The sequence below is a fragment of the Aedes albopictus genome, chromosome 2 (genome assembly GCF_035046485.1).
Source record: "Aedes albopictus strain Foshan chromosome 2, AalbF5, whole genome shotgun sequence".
NCBI classification, from domain to species: Eukaryota; Metazoa; Arthropoda; class Insecta; order Diptera; family Culicidae; genus Aedes; species Aedes albopictus.
The window spans coordinates 386,351,706-386,375,449 of record NC_085137.1 but is presented as its reverse complement, the minus strand read 5'-3'; the positions used below and the strand labels follow the sequence as shown (position 1 = coordinate 386,375,449).

At 41.3% G+C, this 23,744-nt stretch overlaps 1 protein-coding gene across 1 annotated transcript; it reads right to left on the bottom strand.

Moving 5' to 3' along the window:
- Nucleotides 1-2,255: 2,255 nt before the first annotated feature.
- LOC134288393 (uncharacterized protein DDB_G0283697-like) lies at nt 2,256-18,063 on the bottom strand (the record flags this gene model as incomplete). Its single annotated transcript, XM_062853154.1, is given in 3 exon segments — nt 2,256-4,234; nt 15,690-16,628; nt 16,724-18,063. Coding segments are annotated over 3 exon segments (2,401 nt in total), but the record flags the coding sequence as incomplete, so codon positions are not given.
- Between the last annotated feature and the right edge of the window lie 5,681 nt (nt 18,064-23,744).

Below are 23,744 nucleotides of genomic sequence, written 5' to 3'. Positions count from 1 at the left end.
TGCAGATGAATGACGAACAATCTCATGTCATCTGCTATGCATCGCGTCCTCTATCAACACTTGAACGGTCAAACAATGGTAATCTGCGGTAGAAGGAATGACTTTTGAATTCCGGAGAGTTGAAGCTGTTACAAGTTGCTTTATTGATATACCGTTTTTGTTAGAAAAGAATTATCGTCCAATGAATGCTTGCTGAATGGAATGGCTCAGACCACAGACTTCAAAATTTACAGTCGTTCGAACAAGAGGTTCATTGTCAAAAATTGTTCTTGTTAGGAGTTTTCACAGGTATGCATTTGACAATGTATTGCTCCAGTGTTGGCTGATTTGCCCTCTGAGAAGAATGGATTGAGAAAGCTGCTACAGATGACATTTCTGAGGTTCAGAGGTTAAATGTTTACTATAGGAATGATGGCGTGCTGCAGACCGTGAAAGACACATTGGTAGCTGAGTACTGTGGGTCGGTCCAGGCGAAATCGAGTTCTACCATACGTATGAGCACCTAGTCTTGTTCTCCGAGATTGTATGTTGGTTATCTATTTCATCTATGAGCCTTGAGAAACGGGATGGTGGTGCTTGCCATCGTTAGTACGTTGATTGGTCGATGGAGTATTGGGAGATAGTTCACCTGCGAGACACCTGGTGGCCTAGTATAGACCAATATGCAAGTTGCACCGTGCAGAGTGCCATGGTGGATAGAGAAGGTAATGCAACGGAGCTCTGCACTCAACTACCTATGAAGTGGCGAATGAATTGAATGAACATCGAAAAGCTCTTTCGAGTTTTTGAACAAGGGGCGTGAGCATGCAGCGTTCTTATACGAAGCGATCATCCAACAAGTCAACTAGTGATAAACTTCCTCGAGAAGAGGTGGATTGGAGATAGAGAAAACTTACAAAATTGACATTGTTGACTTGGAAAGAATGTCTGAATCGGAAATAAGAACTGAACTGGTCAGAATCCCAAGAAGTCCAGATGACGAAACTTCCTGACGTTCAAAAGGACTGCGAAAGTTGTAGAGTATGAACTGCCCGGTATATATATTCTTATGTGGAATGTTATAATTATAGCAATAGCCTTTTGTTTATAAAGGAGGGGATGTGGTAGACAGCGTAAGTCGTTAGTATATCCCGCCTCCGCATATATGTGTCGGTTGTGTATTGGTGCCACCTCACTGATACCGACGCTTCGACTAACAGCGGAGCGAACGCATTCAGTCATTCTGATGCTTAGACGCGTGTGCTTCGGATCTCGGTACCACATAATCCATTGTTAAAATCAAAATTGTAAAACATAGCATTGTTCCTAATACCGTGTATGTGACCCGCATACATTGGTGGTCCTTTGAATCATCACTATATCAATCATGCCAAGTTCGTACTTAAAAGAACCTGTGCGTCAAACGTTGTCTAGAGGTTTGTGCAATTGATTCATAAAGTAAAAAGTATCAATAATAGTCCTGTTCAACGACGTAGGTTGAACTTGCTCAAAATTGCTGCATCCCGCTCTTACCCGTTTGATGACAAATGGGTAAGAGCAAGATGCAGCAACTTCGAGCAAGTTAAACCTGCGTTGTTGAACAGGACTAATATTTTCAGTTTGCAAGTTTTGGCCGAAACACGGTATTTGGAACACAAAAAAAAACCATGCCCTAATACCGTGTATTGGTACTTTGCACTAACATTCTGTAAATAATTTTAATCGCTTGTTTTTGTAAATATGTGCCAAATTTATCACGCCTAACTTGATGCGATTTGATATGCTAATGATTGAACTAGTAACTCAGTTAAAAAAATAATACACTTAGAAAAATATTTGAGTTTTTTTTTGTCAAATACACGGTATTAGGAGGCACACGGTATTAGGGCATGGCACGGTATATGTAGAGAGGAGAGTGAAAGCATAAAGAAAGATACAAAGTAGGAGGAAAGGGACGGGTCAGGGATTGAACCCAGGTCCTTCTGCATATGAATCAGAAGCGGTAGCCACTAGACCACCAAGCCCGTCACAACATCTTTAGAAGCATTGCAATGCATTGTGTGAAATTATTTGTAAAAGAAAATGAAAAAGATCGAGAGTCAGAACTCCACAGTGAACTGTATTATGCAAACCTATTGTCAAGTGTCTCTCTTATTACCGCCCATAGATGGGGAGACAGATGTCGCACTCTCAACATTACCACCGATTCACATTTTTTTTTTTGAGCATCAGGACCAGTTCTTTCCTGTCTACCGAACACCAATACCATGTTTACCTTCAATTTATAATGATTTATTTAGTGTCAGTTGCTTTACCACATTTTTAGTCATAATAGTTTTGTCTGCTGTTATTTGATCGATACTAACTGCGTACAGTTTGTGTTTCTTCTTGTTTCAAACAGTGTAGTATTTGTTTAGTTTTTATTCCTTTCTACATACTTAACTATAATACAGGCTTTTGCTTTTTTTTCATTAATATTAACAATAATTTCTGCTTTCAAAGATGTTGTTTTTTTTTTATTTAACTGCGTTTTGCTATTTTCTTCATTACATGTTTGCTTTACGGTGTAAAGTAGTGTGGTATAATGCATAGGGTTGTTTTTATCTTTCTATTATATTAGTTACATGATTATTTGCTTACTATTTTCCAGTACACCTATTTAGGATGACGCAGTTCGCTTATTGAGTAGCTGTTTTTTACGAGTTTCTATGATTAATTTACTTGTTTTCCATTTTCTATACAAAGTTTTCTGCGCAATAGAGAACGCCGGCTTTTTTTTTTTTTAAATATGCACAGCAGGGGATAAACCGCCATGATTCACAATCAACAGCGAAGAGTTTGTGGAGGGGGGGGGGGGGATTGGTGACCCATCAACAACAAGAAGATCGAACAGCATCCGCTCCAAGAAGATCCGTCAAAGGGGGGACAACCGTTTCAACAGTTTGATTGTATATGTTTTACAGGAATTTTAGCTACGGGTGCAGGATTTTTCCTAGAAACTTGCACCTGATTGAAGGTTCTACAAAACGAACGAAAATGTGTAACAGAATGCAACTTTAATTTATGCGGAGGAGATTCTCTCTTCGGGATATTAACAATTTCTTCTGGTCAACTGGTTGACGTCGTACGGTAAAGTTTCTTGGACTTCTATAAGGAGCTATTTTCATCACTAAACTGGGATTATTTATAATTGCATCATGGTATAGTTCGAAGGAACCCATAGAGGTTGTTTCGTTCCTTGGAAAGAGCTTTCTTTCAATGATTCTATGTTCATAAAAAGGTAGAGTTTGAATTAAAATTGCTTCATATTCCTATAGCAGTTTAGATTTCTTTCTTTAATTTAATTAATCTACTACAAATACACGAATTTGATAGATTCTATTTATATATGTATATTGGAATATTACTGAAAAGTACAGACTTTTATCTTACAAAGATGCCGCTTCATTTTTTTCATGTCGTTCTGTGCTCTACAAATAGAACAAAGTTGCATTAGGTCATATCATACATACTTTTGTTTTGTCTTTGGGAGGTCCAAACGGAAGGTCCAACACTGGTCAACAAAACTTGACAACTGGAACCGTTAGATCACTTCTACTGAAACGAAGTTCTTTACAGGAAAAAAAACAGACATTCGATCTGGTTTATTTGGAGAAAAAAATAAAAATTCGACAAGATCATGGGCATGAGAGTCAACAGAAAATGATGTATAACAGATAAAATTTAAAAGATTTTTTGACTGATGTCGATTTTATGTACACAATTATTTGCATATCTCTAGGCGCGCTGTTGAAAAATGGAAATTCCCAACGAAAAGATTATCAAGTTGGTTGCAATTACCTGCAATGCGTCGGTCAACAACCCCGAGTCCAGTGTTGCCAGTATACAGTTTTGGTTGTAATCTCCACGAACTTTTGCTAGTTAACAAAGTTTTTAAAACGGGACATTTGCAGACACTTACGAATCAGGACTCAAATAAAATCAAATTAAAGTTCCTATTTTAAATACACTTACACCACCTGCCAGGAGCTCTTCGTTTCGTGCTTCCGTCGCTTCGTCCGGCCCGAGGCGTTGTCACTGCAGCAACCCAGGTGCCGGTGACTACCCTTCGCTGGCCGACGGCCCACCGCCAACTATCCCCGACTGTACGTCCGAATCGCGTGGTCACGTCTGCCCCGGAGGCCAGCAACGATGCCGCTCTTGGCAGCGGCGACGGCACAACTTTCTGCGACCGCCGATCCTCCCGATGCTGCTCCTGTGGGGGTACAAGATACAACAAAGTGTGTTTGTGTAGAGGAGAGGCTGGCCAATCGGATGGGGATTAGCTCTTTTTTTTGTTCGGTTTGGAGAGTACTCGGTTAGGGGCGCACCGGCAGTGGAAACTGCTCTTTGAATTATGGAACTTCCTGGTTTGGTTCGCGAGATTTGGAAGAGTGGCAGAAGGGCGTGGCAGCAACGGGTGGGCGTGGATAGGGGTTCGGACGTATTACTAGGTTGAGCGTTTCAGGGAGTTGTTCGGGAACTGAGGAGGATGAGATCCCAAAGTACAATGTGACCACTTATGTGTAGGTGGAACCTTTACGTATGTAGTTCCGTTCTGTTCAAGCTTTCGGGTGGAGCGAGTTCATCAATTTTGGAAGGTCTTCTTATGCATTGTTCAGAGCAGGTGACTACGGATTTATTGAAATTTGGCAGTGTGTTTCCATGGATCAGTGTTGGTTGATGCTTGTTCTTGGTAGCCTTACGAAAGATGCTGTCTTAGGGGAGTATCCCATTTGGCATAATGCTGTTTGACATAACGCCAATTATGATTCTTCATTTTAAATTGTATGTTTAACATGTTGCGCCAAACAATCATTATGCCAAAATGGGGTACTTCTTTTGATACGTTTTTGTAATACATTGCAAACATTTGATAAATATGAATTAAACCTAGCACTATTATACATATTTGAGCATTTGTCGATAAGCTGAAGAAGTCGTGTATTATCCATCTAAATGTCAGTCTTCAATTTTTTATATTATTAAACGTTAGAATTCAAATAAATTTTCAAATCTTATCATGTCTGGCAATATATTACAACCGTACAAAAGAGGATGAGCTGGTTTGACAGTTCAGTTAGAACAAGTAGCAAAGTAGAGGTTACAGGTTCAGGTTTGTTATTTTCAATCTACGGTATTCATAAGTATCTTGGTTCACACTTTCGGCACGCTTTCATGTTCTCTAGATTCCGCTAGATTCAGAAACGACCATTACAGCGTATCCCCAACACTGATATATCCTATCCACAAACAAACGGGAGTTACGTCGTGTTCGAACACTTTTCGACTCAAAATATAGTCACAGAAACATAATCACCCAATGCTGAAAAGACTGAGTTTAGCCAACCATAAACTACAGGGGATAGACAAAATGATCGGGACAGGCAAAATTTTCCCGTTTAAAAAAATATTCAAATAGCTGTAACTATTCGAAAAGTGCATCGAATATTCTCAAATTTTTACTGAAAGTGGATCAACTAGTTGTGTATCAGTGGACAAAATTTGGAAAAGATCGGGCTATTCTGCACGAAGTTATGAAGATTCTAGAAAAAGGTATATTTATCCGATAGCCAACTTTGAGCTGTTATATCTCCGGATTCAATGAACCGAATGCAATGCAATTTTGACCATTTACGACTTATATAATGAGCTCTGAAAAACGTTTGACTCAACTTGAAATTATTCACAAGAGAAAAAGTTACAGCGATTTCATTCATTTTATGATTTTTTAGTAAATTGGTCCATTTTTAATATGCATCCCATTACTTTTTCAATGAATTGCCGGCTATGTTGTTACTTTCTTTCAAAACATATTTATATTCAAGACAATTAGAGGGAATATAAATGAACTATAATTAGCATCTTGAATTTTGAAACGATGTTGAAATTTAAGAAAATTTAGTGTTTTATTAGAAAAATAATCTAAACGTTATAATTTTCTTGCGTGTTAAGAATTTTAAGTTAAGTCAGAAGTTTTTCAAAGCTCATTATATAAGTCATAAATGGTCAAAATTTCATTGCATTCGGTTCATTGAATCCGGAGATATAACAGCTCAAAGTTGGCTATCGAATAAATATACCTTTTTCTAGAATCTTTATAACTTCGTGCAGAATAGCCCGATCTTTTCCAAATTTTGTCCACTGATACACAACTAGTTGATCCACTTACAGTAAAAATTTGAGAATATTTGATGCACTTTCCGAATAGTTACAGCTATTTGAATATTTTTTGAGAAGGGAAAATTTTGCCTGTCCCGATCATTTTGTCTATCCCCTGTAGATGGCGATAGTGAGCAAAAGTTAAACTCGCACCGATGCGAGCACCACGAGTGGGCCACCAGCCAACTAATAGTTTTTAAATTGACGGTTGAATGATACTTAAGCTGTCTCAGTCGCTTCGTTTGTTGATGATGTCACCCTGTTCCAGAACGAGGAGAGCGGAGAACCGTTGATGGCAATCGAATTTCTTCGTTCTTTCCTGTCAAAATCGAAACCATGTTTTTTGTCGGCCGAATGCAGTAAGAGAGCTGTTCTCTCTTTTAGTCAACCGAGTTCATAGCTGTTATCCTCATTGTTGTTATGTTCGATGTCATTCATGAGTCTGTCAAGTTTTGTCATGTCGCTTCTGTGGCGTCCTAGTCGTATCTTCAGCGTGGTGGTGGTTAGTCCAACGTAGCTTGCATCACACTCTTCGCAGGGTACTTTGTAGATGGAGTTGTTACGTTGTTCTTTCGGTATTGGATCTGGGTACACCAAGGGGTAAACCAACTTTTGATGGTGTGTTCGTTCCACATCGCATTCATGATATTGGAGAAGTCAGTTTTGAATGATTTTGCCAGTCTGTTTGCTAGGTTTGGAATGCACACCATTGGTTTGTAGATAACTTCCTCATTTGTGATGTATCATCTACCCAACACATCTTTCCACTGATGATGAGGCAATGTCGGAGCTTGATCGATCCGATGTGCTTGAAAAAGTCATTGTGAAGACATCCTAAACTTCTTCTTCTTTTTTATGACTCTATGTTCGCACTGGAACTTGGCCTGCCTCTCTTCAACTTAGTGTTCTTTGAGCACTTCCACAGTTATTAATTGAAGGCAAGATTGAAGGGCTTTCTTTGCCTGCCATTGCATGAATTTGTATATAGTTAGGCAAGTACAATGATACACTATGCCCAGGGAGCTGAGAAAATTTCCTCGATCGGAACGGGAATCGAACCCACCGTCTCCGGATTGGCGATCCATAACCACTAGGCTAACTGGAGACCCCAAGATATCCTAAGTAACCAGAACTATACTCGCTTGTATTTGAGGCCGTGGAACAAATTCTCAACTAGGCTGCATCCGGTGATTCTGTGGTGGTTGTCGGTGATTATAATGAGCCACTTTTTATATGGACCGCGATGCTTCTACTGAGCAGGAGCTTGCACTTGAACATTATGATGACTACCAGACTGCACCAGATTTGTAATGTTTGGAATTGCAACGGTGGAATGCTTGACTCGGCCATCGTATTGAACAGCAGTAAAGTTGAACTGATTGAAGTGCCATTGCCGATTTCATATTGCGACCTTAGCCATAATTCCTTTGTCGTACGTTTAACCACGCACAGTTTCAGCAGCAGATTCGACGAAGCTTCAGACATTCATGACCTTGACTTTAACCGATGTAATTACTTTGATCTTTGTTTGACGAATTGGGACGAAGCAGTCGCTATGTTCTATACTCTTAGCTGTTTGAAATTATCAGCATACACACTCCACTCCGCAGACCCCTCCTTTGTCACTCAAACAGTCAACCGGTGGTGGACTGACGAAGTGACGAGCTTCGACATCACCGCAATGCTCTCCGGAAAGTTCGACGACGATTTCTGCGTCACAAAACTATAGGATCCTTCTTCGTAGCATCGAGACAGAGTTCAACGAGTGCTTATCTTCTTTGTTTCGTGAGTACATCTTTCGAAGGCGAGGTGAAAATGAAACCTTCACCCTTCTGGAGTAGAAAGCGTTCACAATCGATTCCTTCGAAGATTTCCTTCGGCGATAAAACGAGCTACTTCTTTTTCTTAGCGTGACGTCCTCTCCGAAAATAAAACTGCTTCTCAGTTCGGTGTTCTATGAGCACTTCCACAGGGGCTATAGAGGCACCGTTGGATCAGTTACTAATATTATTTATTTCTGGCACTTTACACTACGGCATTGCATTTGTGTCAGATAAAAAAAACTAATTACAATACTTTCGTATGAATTTATCAGTTCGCTCTTTTCGCTTATTGCATTTAATTATCCACCCATCTACGCCATCCAGAGCTGGGTCAGGGCCGGAATCCAAATTGCTATTCACGTCTCTAACGATATTAACTGCAGGTTCGGTCATCGTATCATCAATCACGATGGTCGCACCAGTCAATGTCTGCTTTCCGATCTGCTTTTTTCTGCAGCGCTGGGTTGATTTCGGGTGAGCAAAGTTGGCGAACATTCCGTTTCACGGTTTTGCAGTTCGATCGTTCAGCATTCGTGTTTGATTCGCGGCTACTCACTTCGGTTGCGGTGCTGGTCATTCGAGTGTGGTTGTCGGCCGTATTGGATAGGAGGACATCGTTTGAAGGTTGATTTTGTTGCTAGGGGTTCTTGCTCTTTCGCTGCAGCTTCACTGCACTTTTGTTTTGGGAGTGCTCTTGTGTCACACTGGCGGAACGTACGAATTTGAGTACGGTAAGACACTGTAGCTACGTCATCGCAAATTCTGACATAGGTACGACGGTATATGTTCATCAAGTTCTATCCGCACCACACCGACGCCATTTGGTATACCAGGAAAATGTTTCTTCCACAGATATTTTGCAACAGATTTCACTTTGCCATATCGTTTCATAGAATCTTCAACTACTTCATTCGGTATATCTGGCGGGAGATCATGGATACGGACATTTGTTGCGCTGTCTTCCATGAACACTGGAATGTTGAACTTTTTGTCCACTGTCATCATGAAGTGCTTAAGATGATGAAAAGCGGCTACCGTGCCATGCCCTAATACCGTGACCTTAAGGATGCTCTTCACTTCAAAGAGCCCTGTTAAAATCAATAATCCATGTTTCTTGATTTTTCAAACGCTATATTATTGCTTATTGTGTGTATTGTGTATAATAAATATGGTTAATGGAATTCCAAATGTTTAATCCATTGTTAAAATCAAAATTATAAAACATAGCATTGTTCCTAATACCGTGTATGTGAACCGGATACATTGGTGGTCCTTTGACTCTTCACTATATCAATCATACTAAGTTCATTCTTAAAAGAACCTGTGCGTCAAACGTTACCTAGAGGTTTGTGCAATTGATTCACAAAGTTAAAAGTAGGGAATCGCGCTACTTGGGCGGTGGCTTCTATATTCGTCTGTTTTCCACTATAACTCAGTCAATCTTGAACCAATTGACACAATTCTTGGAATGCGGTGAGATAGGTATAGTATCTACCCGTGTATAAAATTTCAAGTCAATCGGTTCAAAATTGACCGAGTTACAGTGGAAAACAGACGAAAATAACAGACGAAGAAAACCACCGCCCAAGTAGCGCGATACCCTATCAATAATATTTTCAGTTTGCAAGTTTTAGCCGAAACACGGTATTTGGAACACAAAAGGAACCATGTCCTAATACCGTGTATTGGTACTTTGCACTCAAATTCTGTAAATATTTTTTATTGCTTGTTTTTGTAAATATGTGCCAAGTTTATCACGCCTAACTTGAGAAGGTTTAATATGCTAATGATTGAACTAGTTACTCAGTTAAAAAAATAATACACTTAGTAAAATATTTGAGTTTTTTGTCAAATACACGGTATTAGGAGGCACACGGTATTAGGGCATGGCACGGTATGCGTTCAGTTAAAAAAATAATACACTTAGTAAAATATTTGAGTTTTTTGTCAAATACACGGTATTAGGAGGCACACGGTATTAGGGCATGGCACGGTATGCGTTCGACGGTCTCTAGTCTATGTTGCGCATCTCCAGGAGAGCACAATTTCGAAAGGATTGTAATTAGACATTTTTGACGAAAGATAAATCAATTTCCAAGTCCCCGAACTTGGTCGTACGGAAAGCACACTGAAATCGATGACCAATGTATTCTTCCGGGTGGTGGTCATTGTACATTGTACCACGGCGATAATCGAACCAAACGAAAGACTATCGGACCGATTGAACGTCAGCTGACAACTGGTGTTACGGGTATAAATATTTGTTATGATTATAAGACAGATTAATTGTTTGATGTGTTAAGTTTATTATTCGTTCGTTCTTTGTATTGTATGTTTCATTTTAACTTGTATATATGCCCATAATTTTAATACACATTTATAGGGTTCTGGAAAATAGAGGCAAATGAAATGCAATCCCACTTTGATTGCCGACTTTCAGGCTATTTCGGGCAGCGGTCAAGTACTAGAGATGTAAACCTTCCCCTGCCACGGACTTCAAGTTGTTAAGCTCAAGTATCGAACCCTGAAACGGGATGCCCGATTAGGATTAGTTTTCCTAGACAAAACCAAGCTATGAACACAGCAACAAATGCTGTGAACTAAAAGGCAAACTGCCAACTAAAATACAATTCCAGGATGACTGATGGACACAAACCCTTACATGAAACCTCGTCATCCTGTGATCGGAAGGAGTTATCCATCTGGATAACAGGGCACGTTTATGTTATGTGTTGTGCTGCGTCAATTTTTTATGTTCCTAATTTGTGCATTTATAAGGTTCCACGTATCGTGATGTGTTGATCCATTGGAAATAATTTATTTTCTTTTATTTTTGTAACATGGCGCCCAACGTGGGGCCCTTGCATTTGTAGGGTTCCATGTTGTATTTTGTAACATGGCGCCCAACTAAAACCCCGTGTATGCAAATGAAAGTTAGTTGGAAGAATTATAACTACAGTTTTAAGGCCTTTTTATTTTTGTGGACAGTGCACCTCCACAAAAGTAAAGTTTAGTTGAAGTAAGATTCGTTACGTGATTTGGAAAGCAGTTTGGCTTTCGGGTAACATTTTATGTTTTGAGTTGAGGTGTGTTCTGGGGACTTGTTAGTTCTGTTCACCGCTACGTTTCTGGAAAGCATTGTGGCTTTCGGGTAGCACAACTCGTTTTGGTTTTGTTTTGAGTTTAGGTTAAGTTATTTATCTTTATCGTAGTGTTAAGTATATGGCCTTAACACTATTGTTATGAAGGATATGAAGCATATGGGAGCTGAATTTTTCGTGAATCGGTGAACGATTCACGAAAAATTCTTGCTCAAACGTTGGATTGTGTTACGGGTATAAATATTTGTTATGATTATAAGACAGATTAATTGTTTGATGTGTTAAGTTTATTATTCGTTCGTTCTTTGTATTGTATGTTTCATTTTAACTTGTATATATGCCCATAATTTTAATACACATTTATAGGGTTCTGGAAAATAGAGGCAAATGAAATGCAATCCCACTTTGATTGCCGACTTTCAGGCTATTTCGGGCAGCGGTCAAGTACTAGAGATGTAAACCTTCCCCTGCCACGGACTTCAAGTTGTTAAGCTCAAGTATCGAACCCTGAAACGGGGTGCCCAATTAGGATTAGTTTTCCTAGACGAAACCATGCTATGCACACAGCAACAAATTCTGTGAACTAAAAGGCATACTGCCAACTAAAATACAATTCCAGGATGACTGATGGACCTAAACCAATAAATGAAACCTCGTCATCCTGTGATCGGAAGGAGTTATCCATCTGGATAACAGGGCACATTTATGTTATGTGTTGTGTTGTGTCAATTGGCAATGTATCTTGTATGTGCATTTGTAAGGTTCTCTGTGTTCGTGATATGTTAATCCTGGGAAATAATTTATTTTCTTTTATTTTTGTAACACTGGTTGGATCAGTGGAACTTTTCGGCGAGTATTTCAAATCAGTTTTCAACACAGACTCTACTTCGGATTCGCCAGAACTTTTGAGTTCTCTGTCATCGCATAGCATTTATCTCTCGATCCTCACTATAGCGGACGTCACCAATGTCTGTAGATCTGTCCAAAAATCCTGGATCGGATAAACTGCCTCCAGCGTTTATCCAACGATGCAACAATGGATTTGGATCACCCATTCACAAAGCTGAAAATATTCATTTCAAATCATAGGCTGATTTCCATTCATTGTTGCTTAGCCAAGGCATTGAAACTAATGGTGCATTGGAAAATGTACATAGCGGTCGAACCTTGGGAATCGCAGTATCAAAATGGGTTTGTGAAGAACAGGTCCACGTAGATTGTGCCAAAGCTTTCGTTTATCTCCCACGAACTAACGTTGACAAAACTCGAGTGACTTGGTTGTCCAAACTGGCTGATCAAGTGGCTAGACTTGCATGGACGTTCTGTCTCCGTAAAACTGCGATTTGCTAAGTGCGCATGTTTTGCAAATACATCTGGCGTACCGCAAGGGAGTCACTTTGGTTCTCTTATGTTCGTAATTTTTTAACGACCTGAGCCAACGACTCTATTCGCACCTTCTCCTGTACGCAGGCGATCTAAAGATCTACTGTATTATTGGCTTTATCTTGACTGTGGCACAAGACATTGTAACTATAGAAAACTGGTGTGAACGGTATGGAGATGAACGCGTCGAAGAGTAAAGTCATAAGCTTGATTTGAACGAGCACATCACGATCACTACTGCCAAGTCTTTCGCAGTGTTGGGTTTCATTCGTCGGAAGGAACGCGTTTGAGTTCCGCAACGTGTATGCATAAAAGGTAGTGCTCTTTTGTTCGTAGTTTTTTTTCTGAACATGCGGTTCGAATATGGGCACCATACCATAAAACGGATATAGCAGCACGTATTGATAGTGCAGCGTTGCTTTGTGCGCTTTGCTTAACGAAGACTTCCATGGAATGATCCGATGAGGCCCCTTTATCAATGTGAGCTGCTCAAACTTGAGTTTTTACAAGCGCGCCGAGTAGGAGAATGTTCGCTCACGACTTTTCAGGTAGTAATAGAATCGACTAAATCTACTACAATAAGCTAGCTTTTTCGTTCCTGTTCTCGTTCCTTATTCTGCGTCAGTTGGCTAGGCTTCCGTGTTTGGTCAGAATCAGTTCCTAGAAGAGTATTTTAATTTGTTAAATTCCAGTGATCTCAATTTTAATGTTAGCAGATACCTATAGCTTTTTAAATTGGTGTAATCTTATAAAGTAGATATAATCTAGATTTTGATTAAAAATTCAGCTAAAATTCTAAAATGTATGCCTGAATGAAAATGTCTGCTCAAGTTAACGCCAAACTTCTTAATTTTCCGCTTTGAATTTATTGAAGTATTTATTGAAGTATTGCTTCATTTGCAATAAGAAACCTTACTTCAGAAAGTTTGTCAAATTGTCTGATAGCTTATATCTACCCTCCATGCTAGAGGAAGAAAACAAGAAGTCTCTTTGATTTCGCGTCCATGAGCTATAAAAACAGTTTGCTAAATTTTGCTTATAGGTAGGTAAAAGCAAAATGTTAAAACTTGGCGAACCATTTTGATAGTTCATAGACGCGAAATCGAAGAGGTTGGTTTTGGGTTTCTTTCTCTAGCATGGTGGGTAAGTATAAACGGGACTACTACGAAAGGCCGAATCACGAAAGGCCGAATCACAAAAGGCCGAATCACAAAAGGCCGAAAGCACGAAAGGCCGAAGGTAACAAAAGGCCGAAGCACGAAAGGCCGAATGGAACGAAAGGCCGAAGGTAACGAAAGGCCGAATGTAACGAAAGGCCGAATGTAACGAAAGGCCGAAAGTAACGAAAGGCCGAATTACAAAAGTAGCCATTTTATTACTTAACCCTTTCCTTTCCATTACTTTTACCATATAACAAGAAAAAAACATTTAAGCAAATACATATTGTCCAACATAAATTCATTATACTCAAATCTTTTTGGAAGTTTGAACTGTTGCCTACAAATGTGACATGTATAGTGATAATTATACATAACATGGCATAATAAGCTTATAACAGCAGCACATAAATGATAGAAAGGCGGAATAGCTGGCCGAACAACTACGTTTGTTATATATATAGGGAAACGCTTGCTGTCCGAACTCGCTAACGCTCGTCGGACTTCAAAAAAGATAACAACTTCTGTTCGCATTATACCTAGCATACTATTGGAACTGCTGTTTTCCTTGGATTCGAGTCGACGCAATTACGGTGCATCGGATATCGGATACTTCGGCGGCCTTCTGCCGCCTCAGTTCCTCAATCCTCCATGCGGCTACGCCGCATGGTTCACATTTATGTGCATTTTACGTTGGAGTGGGGAGTTATTTTTTAACTATTCAATTTGAGGTTATAACATGCATACATACATACATACATACATACATACAATCTTTTAATTAATAGAGTATTTGACTAAACGGAAACCGAGTGAATATGCGTTTTTCGTTATTCGGCCTTTCGTTACGTTCGGCCTTTTGTAACATTCGGCCTTTTGTTACCTTCGGCCTTTCGTTACATTCGGCCTTTCGTTACCTTCGGCCTTTTGTTACATTCGGCCTTTCGTTACCTTCGGCCTTTCGTGATTCGGCCTTTTCTGCTTTCGGCCTTTTGTGGTAGTTATACTGGTTTCGGCCTTTTGTGATTCGGCCTTTCGTGGTTCGGCCTTTCGTGATTCGGCCTTTTGTGTTAATCCCGTATAAACTATCAGTATATTTATAGGCACTTACTTTTATGATGTAGGTACGTATGAAAGAATAGTGAGTCGGCACTGTAAAGAGACATTCGAATAGATGGAGTTCAAACAACTAGCCAATTCTGATTATCAAATGTATTCTAGAAAATAAGTATCGCATTTTTACAAATCTGACTAAGTAAGGATAAAACCTACCGCCGTAAAACTACAAAGACAAACATCTTTCATCAACGATCACGACCCAGTCGCGAAGTGTGCTTGCTCTGAACAATATGCTGCAATTGTTTCTAAAATTAGTTTAAAAATTAGTTTCAGTCTTATGTGGGCATTTGCATCCGACGGCCATCGCCCCGCGCGATCGTCCCGAACAGAACTTTGTGCGCCCAACCGAATGGTCACTTCCATAGTCCCACAGACTTATCTCATCGCTCCCTTCACCCCCCGTCCATACATTACCCCGTGGCAACAGTTCGAAAGGAATACCCCAGAGAAGAGAAGGCGAACCGAAACCACCCTGTGTCCACCCACCCCAGGTTGCGCCTCGTTCGCGGTTCGTGTGCGGGCCACCGCGCCCGCCGGTTTAGACAAGCGAAAACGATCCTAAAACGGGAAAGAGAACAAAAGAGAACGATGTCCCCCGGCAAAAAAGAGAGAGACACAGAGAGAAAAAGAAAAAAGAGAAAACCGAAAACGAAAAAGAGAAAAAAGAACAAATGTTCGAGATTCATTAGAAGGGGGGCAGAATTTGGCGTTTTTTTTATGCGGAACACATTCGAACGCGCAGACAGCCGCACGCACGAGACATGAATCCAGCCAAGCAGGGATGACAGCACGATCGTGTAGATCGTGGTTTGATGTGCGGGGTAACACGCGGATATTGTGGAGTGTGATGCTGCGAGGTTCAACACGGATGGTTTTCCCCTACAACTGGACGAATGTTCATCTAGCGAAAACGGACAATCACTTACCTTTGCTCTCGCCATTGTTCCGTTTCTTCAGCGAAGCGATAGTCTTTCGGGAATTGATTGGCTTCCGGTTGTTGGTACGTTTGCTTTTCACCGGACTGTAGTCCATGTCTCGAGTGTCATCGTCGTCGAAGAAGTCATCCTCGTCGTCCGGGTATATCCGACGACCGGAGTAGATTCCGTGGCCGTTGCTGGCAGTGGTAACCGCGCCATTAGTGGCCACGTTGTGCACGGAAGAGGACCGCGAGTTGGACGAGAGGGCCGATCGGCTGCTGTTGGAAAAGGTTCGTATCACACGCTTTCGGGAAGATTTCCGCTTTGGGACAACCGGATGATCCGAATACTCGGAGTAGTCCGAATTGGTGCTGACCGCCGTACTGGCAGACCCGACCGAGGAAGCTGCCGAGTGACTCGAACTGCAGGAAGATTCGTCAACTTGGCAGTAGTCCTCATCGTCACTGTACCGCTTGCTAGACCGTTTCCGGGATTTCTTCTGATGCAGATCATCCTGGTAGTTAATGCTGCGCGCGGTCGGTCGTATCCGTTCCCGAAGGCCGGACTTACGGCGCTTCATGAGCCGGAACTTTTGCTGCTGCTGTTGTTGTCGGTCGTGGTGCTGCTGCAGCGGAGCATCGTGGGAGGAATCGTCCACGTCTCCGTAATACGGCTTGTGGTGATGGTGGTTATTATTATTATTATTGTTATTTGTGGCTATCACAGGAACTTTTTTGTTGTTGCCGGCGTTGGCTTTTGAGTAGGGTTGATGATTATTGTGACCGGGCTTGGACCGATCCCGGTTCAGTCTTGGTCGACCACGTGGCTTTCGCTGGCCACGCGAGTCTCGGCTTTCGTTCTCCGAACTTTCTTGATCGTTAAAATCACTATCCTTCTGGTCGCTACTTTCCGACAGTAGCTGCCGCCTACGAGCGTTACGCGATTTACCTTTAAAGAAAAAAACGGTCAGATCAGTACCAGTTATCATGAAAAGGGTAGAAGAAGCAAGTAAATTCTGGTTTCAAAGATAATTCAATACATACCTATCACTTCAGAAGTTTCCGATGGAGCCGCTTCCTCGTCGTCCTCCAACTCCTGTTCCTTTGCTTCGTCCTCTTCATCCTCTTCGTCATCCACCTGCTCTTCATCCCCTTCCTCCTCTACCTCCTCTTCTTCAACGTCGTTAATAAAATCACTATCACTTTCTTCTTTCCTAATCGTGGGTTTCGTCGTTCGACCACCCAACTTCCGAGCTACGACCTGCCTTTTACCCTGAGTTAATTTCCTCCTATCATGGATCTGCTCTTCCTCTTCCTCTTCTTCGCCGTCAACGTCATCGTTACCGGAATCCGCCTCTTCGTCGTTTTCTTCGTCCTCTACTTCCTCTTCGTCTTCGTCTTCCGCGGCCACTTCATCTTCTTCCTCCTCCTCTTCTGCTTCTTCCTCCTCCTCCACTTCTTCATTATCACTATCGTCATCTTCCACCTCGTCATCATCCTGCTCCATTTCTTCGTCTTCTTCCCGTTGCTGGTGCTTGACGTCGGGTGGCTTCTTCACGCCATTAGCGCTAAATCCATTCGCTTCGGTGATATCCCGCATGAGCTGCGACTGCCGCTTCCTCAGGATGTCCATCATCGGTTTGGTGTACCCTTTGATGTAGTCTTCGCTCTCTATGTAGTCCAGCGCATTGGACGTTTTGTTCTCCAGCTCGCGGATCGCGTATGTCGGATTGCCGCTGTACCTAATCACAACCTCTTCCATCTGGTCGGCCCGCTCGAATTCCTTCTCCGCCCGCTCGCGCGCAATCTGGTCCGGATCGGTGCTGAGGATCTCCGACCAGCAAAACTTCTTCTCCTTCTTGGCGGCGGTAGAACCACCTTTGGCACCGCCGTGGCCTTTTCCATTGGCGGCCGGTGTTCGCGTGCTGTCACGCTTGGAGCGGAGATTTTTCGGCGATGTGGTCTTGTTGTGCAGGGTGCTTTCGCGGTACGGCAAGACGCCCAGCTTCATCAGCGATTTGACGTGGTTGATCTTGTTGGTGGATTCTGCCTCGTCATGTGCGGTAAGCCGTTGGCTCAGTTTGGCAATGTCCTCCACGACCAGTTTCAGACGGGATTTTGGCTTGTACCCTAACCGGAGCAGCTCCTGGAAGAACAGGGACCGGAGGTAGTCGTAATCCGGTCGCTCGTCGTACGTCAGTCCGCCGACGTAGTGCAGGAAGTCGCCCAGATATTTGGGGCAGTCCTCGCCGTAGATGGTTTTCAGCATCTCGCGGACGTCTGTCATGAAGTACTCCTTCATGCGGTGTACCTGCTCCGGCTGGTTGAGCATCTTTTCGTCCTTCCATGGGAGGAAACCGCGGCTCCAGAAGATGAGATTGTAACTGTGAGTTAGGAAAAACATAATTCAGTTATTCAGTTATTCATAGGGTAAATGCCATTTAGGTATAGATTAAACGAGGAACACCCATCTTCTTTGATCTTCATCAATTCTCGACAGTACTAGGCAATTTAATGAAGGATTGAAGGATAAAGGATTCAAAGATGCTTCCAGCAAATCCACCTGGGATTCCTCTAGAAAATTCTTCAGGGATAACTCCAGGAGTTTCATTATTGATTTTTTTCCAGGAGATCTCTCATGAAGATTACGACAGGAGTACCTTCAAGAAAACTCCAAGAATTCTTTCAGGAGAATCCAGGGATGCCTCCTAGAGATGCATCAGTCAGAGATCCTTCAGGGATCCTCATAGAAAGTCCTTCAGAGATTAGTCTGAGAAATCCTTCGTGGATTCCTTCAGGAATTCCTACCAAAGTTTCTTTAGGAACTAGTCCAGGAGTTTCCTCAGAGATTCCACCAGGAGATCGATCCTTCAGAAATTGCTCTAGAATTCCAACAAGGGATTTCTCCTGACGTTCTCTAGGGATTGCTCAAGAAGATAATTTAGGGATCACTCCGGGAGTTTCATCAAGGATTCCTAAAGAAATTGCTTCTAGCATACCTCCAGGGATTTGTTCAAGAATCCTTCCTGAAAGACTTCGGGATGCCTCAAGAAAATTTTTCAGAGATTCTTTCAGGAGTTCTTTCAAAGATTGCTCCAGAAGTTCTTTCGGTAATCTCTCCAGGAGTTCGCTCATGGATCTCCCTAATAACAAGTAACAAGTAGTAGTAAATGTTGTCGTGGTCGGTTGCTTTCTTATCTCGCTTATCGATTTATTGCTATTTTACGTTGATATTGTTTTTTTTTTTTAATGTTCAACTATTTTGTGAGACAACGATAATACTTGTGCTGTACCTGCTTTCTCTATTAAAGCTCTAAATTGATCAACGCTCCTAAAAAATAATCGAAAAACGATCTAATCGAATTTACCATGGAATGCGGAAAGTGCCTACAATTGGTTGAAACGAACGCTCAGCCATTTGTTTATTGCAATGGAATGTGTGGTAGAGTGTTCCATGCTACTTGTGTTGGAGTCGAAATAGACGATCTACCTGCTGTGTCACCACCAAAGCGAAACAGTTTTTGGCTATGTGATTCACAAAAAATCACCACCTCAAATCTCTCGTTCGCCTGAACGTGATCTGCACCGTGACGTTGAAGAGCTGAAAGCAAAAGTTGAAGCGATAATGTCCACCCTTTCTGCGAATAGTCCCCCAGATAATGCGATACGACACTCTACTCCGATTTCATCGCTGCAGATAGATTGCGGATCAAGAGAAATTAGCGCTCAACGTGAAACGTCGTCGACCCCTGATGATACGGAACGATTTACCAATGCAATGAATGGAGATGACCGAAATGACAACTTTGCTTTGATTCTGACAAATATTGACTGCAACGTTACTGAGGAGGATGTACAACAGATGGTTTCTCGATGTTTGGGAGCCCGCTATGCTGAATGCAATAACGTTAGGAAGCTTGTTCCTAGATGGATCGACTGCAGTAATTTGGATTATGTCTCCTTCAAAGTTGTATTGAGCCGTAAATGGAAATCTGCCGCTATGACTTCTTCAACCTGGCCAAAGAACGTCAAATTTCGTGAATTTAAAAGAAGACAATCGACATGGAAACCAAGTGATTCGTAGTACTTTTCTGGATTAAAATGATGAGTTTGTGTTGCCTTTTTTGTTATGTTTTTATATGGTATATTTGAAATTGTATGTGGTTTCAATTGATAATGTTTGTCATGTTGTAAATTGTGATAAATGGTTTTAAAAGCTAGTGTTTGTAATGCTGTAAAATGTAAGCTTTGTTTAGAATAAGCACATTCAATTAGACATAATAAGTCCGTTGAATTAAATAGAGAATAAAGAATAATAGCTCCAAGAGGATTCAGGGATGCCTCCAAGTGTTCATTAAGAATTCCTTTAGAAGTTCCCTAAGCTATTTCAATGGGAGTTCGTTCTGGTATCCTTTAAAGATTCTTTCAGGATGATTCATTAATGCCATCTGGAGATCCATCAAGAACCCAGTGATAAATTTCTTCAAGAATTCCTGAAGGAGGTATTTAGAAATTAGTCTAGGAGTTTCCTAGGAAGGAAGGAGTATAGGGATTCCTTCTGAAGTTCCTTTAGCAATTCCTACAGGAGTTCTTGCAGAAATTAATCCAGGAGTTCCATCATAGATTCCTCAAGGAGTTTCAGAGGAATGTTGCTTCAGAAATTCCTCCTGAATTTCTTCAAAGATTCCTACAGAAGTTCCTTCAGAAATCTCTACAGAAGTTCCTTCAGAGAATCTGATAGGAAGATCCAAGAATACCTCCAGGAGAATTCAAGGATTATTCCAAGAGTTTATTCAGGGATTCCTAGATTAGAGTACCTTCCAAGATTCCTTCAGAATATCCTTAGGGGATTCCTCGAAAATTTCCTTTAGGAATTCTTACAGAAGTTCTTCTAGGGATCCCTCCTTGGGTTCGTTCAGATTGTAGATTGAGATTGATTTTTTTCCAGGAAGGCTCACCGATGCCACCAGGAGTTACATCAGTGATTTCTCCAGAAGCTCATTAGGGATTTCTACAGGATTTCCTTCAGAGAATCTTGTAGGAGTTTCTTCAATAAATTTCATACGATTATAGTCAGGCATATATCTAGAATATTCTTGAGGGATCTTTGATGGAGTTTCTACAATAATTCCTCAAGGAATTCCTTCTGGAATTGTTCCAGGAATTCTTTAGAGAATGCCTCCTGCAAATCCTTCTACCTACCCGGAAAGATCCAAGGGGATCCCTGTTGGAATTCCTACGGAGATTCTTTCTAGATTTTCTTTCGGAGTTTTCTCCTAGACTTCCTTCGAAGATTCCTTCTTTAATTTCTTTCTGGAATTCCTCCTAATTTTCCGTCGTTTTTTCCTCCTTGAATTCATTCGCGGTTTCCTCCAGGAACTTCTTTGGTGATTCCACATAGAAATTTTTCGGAGATTTCTCCTGGATTTACTTCGGGGATTCCTCATGGAATTCGTCCAGAAATTTCTCTTGGACTTCCTTCGGGGATTTCTCCTGCAATTCTTTCGAGGATTCCTTCTGGAATTCGAATTTCTTCGGAGATCCCTCATGGAAATCATCTGGGGATTCCTCCTAGAATTCCTTCTGGAATTCTTTCGAGGATTCCGCTTGGACTTCCTTCAGAAGTCCTCCTGGAATTGCTTCGGGGTTTCCTTCTGAAATTGCTTCAGTGATTTCTCCTATAAATCGGTCGGGGATTCCTCCTGGTATTCGAACGAGGTTTTCTATTTGAATTCCTTCGTGAATTCCTCCTGGAATTTCTTCGGAGATTTCTCCTGGACTTCCTTTGGGGATTCCTCTTGAAATGCTTCGAGTATTCCGCTTGGAAATCCTTCGCAGATTCCTCACAGAATTTCTTCAGGGGTTCCTCCTGGGATTCCAGCAGGTATTTCTCCTGTATTTTTATTATCGGGGTTTTCTCCTGAAATTTCTTCATGAATTCTTCCAGGAATTCCGTCAAGTATTCCTTCTGGACTTCCTTCAGATTTCTTTTGCACTTCCTTCAGGGATTTCTCCTGGAATTCCTTCGCGAATCTATTATGGAATTCCTCCGGGAATTCCTCATGGAAATCCTCTGGGGATTCCTCCTAGAATTCCTTGGGGAATTTCTTCTTGAATTCTTTCGGGGATTCCTCTTGGAGTTCCTTTGGTGATTCCTCCAAGAATTCCCTTATTTTTTTTTCCTGAAACTCCTTCAGAGATTTCTTCTGGATATTTTTCGTTGATTCCGCCTAGAAATCCTTTAGGGATTTTTTCTTGAATTGGCTTGGTAATTCCCCCTAGAATTCTTTTGGGGATTCCTGCTGGAATTTCTTTGGGTTTCGTGCTGGAATTCTATCGCGGTTTCCTCTTGGAATTCCTGTGGAAACGCCTAGAATTATTTCTGGGATTCCTCATAGAATTCCTACGAGGATTCCTCCTTGATATTTTTCGATGGTTCCTCCTAGAAATACTTGGGGATTTCTTTTCGAATCCCTTTAATTTTTTTTTCTGGAATTCCTTTGGGGATTCCACCTGGACTTCCTTCAAAAAATCATCCTGGGATTTTTTCGGGGATTCCTCTTGATATTCCGTCGTGGATTCCTCCAGGAATTGCTTTGGGGTTTCTTCCTGGAATTTCTTTGGTGATTCCTCTTAGAATTCTTTCCGAGATTCTTCCTGACATTCTTTCAGAAATTCCTCACTCCATGATTCCTTCTGGAATTCCTTCGAGATTTCGTTCTTGATTTCTTCGGTGATTTCTCCTACAATTCCTTCGTAAAATCCTCCTGGTATTCGAGGATTCTTCCTAGAGTTTCTTCGAGGATTCCATCTATATTTTTTTGAATAGTTCTCCTAAACTTTCTATGGAGATTCCTCTTAGAATTCCTTCGGGGTTTCCTCTTGAAACACCTTTGAGGATTCCGCTTGTAATTCCTTCGGTGGTGGTGCCCCTGCATGGATTTCTGCTGTAATTTCTTCGGGGATTCTTTCTAGATTTCCTTCGAGGATTTCTCCTACAATTCATTAGGAGATTATTCCTGATGTTTCGTCGGGGATTACTCCTGGAATTCCGTCGGGATTTCCTCATGATTTCTCTTCAAATTTCTTCGGAGTTTCCTTCTAGAAATTCTTTGGGAGTTCTCCTAGAATCCCTGCGAAGTATCCTCCTGAAATTCCTTCAGAGATTCCTCCTGGATATTTTTCGTTGATTCCTTCTAGACATCCCTTGGAGATCCTTTTTAGAATTCCCTTGGAAATTTTCACTTGAATTCTTTTGAGGATTCCTGCTGGAAATTCTATGTGATTTTGCTGAATATTTTTTGTCCATCTAGCTGTACCTGGCAAACTTTGTCTTGCCTACTGCGTTTTTTGACGTTTCAAGTTTCCATCCAAGACCAAGTCCCCGGTCACAAAACGTATGTAAGATCGATTTTCAAAAACTCTCAATTTTTCCATGTTTTTTGACTCATAAACCTTCCTTGGGTGAAAACTAACAGAACAAAACTAAGGCGATCAAAATCGGACCTTCCGTTCGCAAGTTATGCGCGGTCCCACTGCATTTTTATATATATCTATCTATATATATAAAAATGCAGTGGCATACGTGGGACCGCGCATAACTTGCGAACGGAAGGTCCGATTTTGGACGTCAAAGTTTTGTTCTGATATTTTTCACCCAAGGAAGGTTTATGAGGCAAAAAACATTGAAAAATTGAGAGTTTTTGAAAATCGGGTTTTAATACATTTTGAACGGGGACTTGGTCTTGGATAGAAACTTGAAACGTCAAAAAACGCAGTAGGCAAGACAAAGTTTGTCGGGTACAGCTAGTTTCTTCTAAAAATCCTTAGGAGATTTCTTCTCAAATTACAAAGAGACGAACCAGCCAAGGGATGAAAGTCTCTTAAATAAAGACAAATCAATCAAATTACATTAGAAATTCCTGCTGGAACTCCGCCTGTGATTCTTCCTGGAATTCCTTTCGGAATGCCTGCTGTAATTCCCTTGGGATTCCTGCTTGAATTCATTTGGAGAATCCTCCTGGAACGTCTTTCGAAGATTCGTGCTGGTTTTCCTTCTGAAATT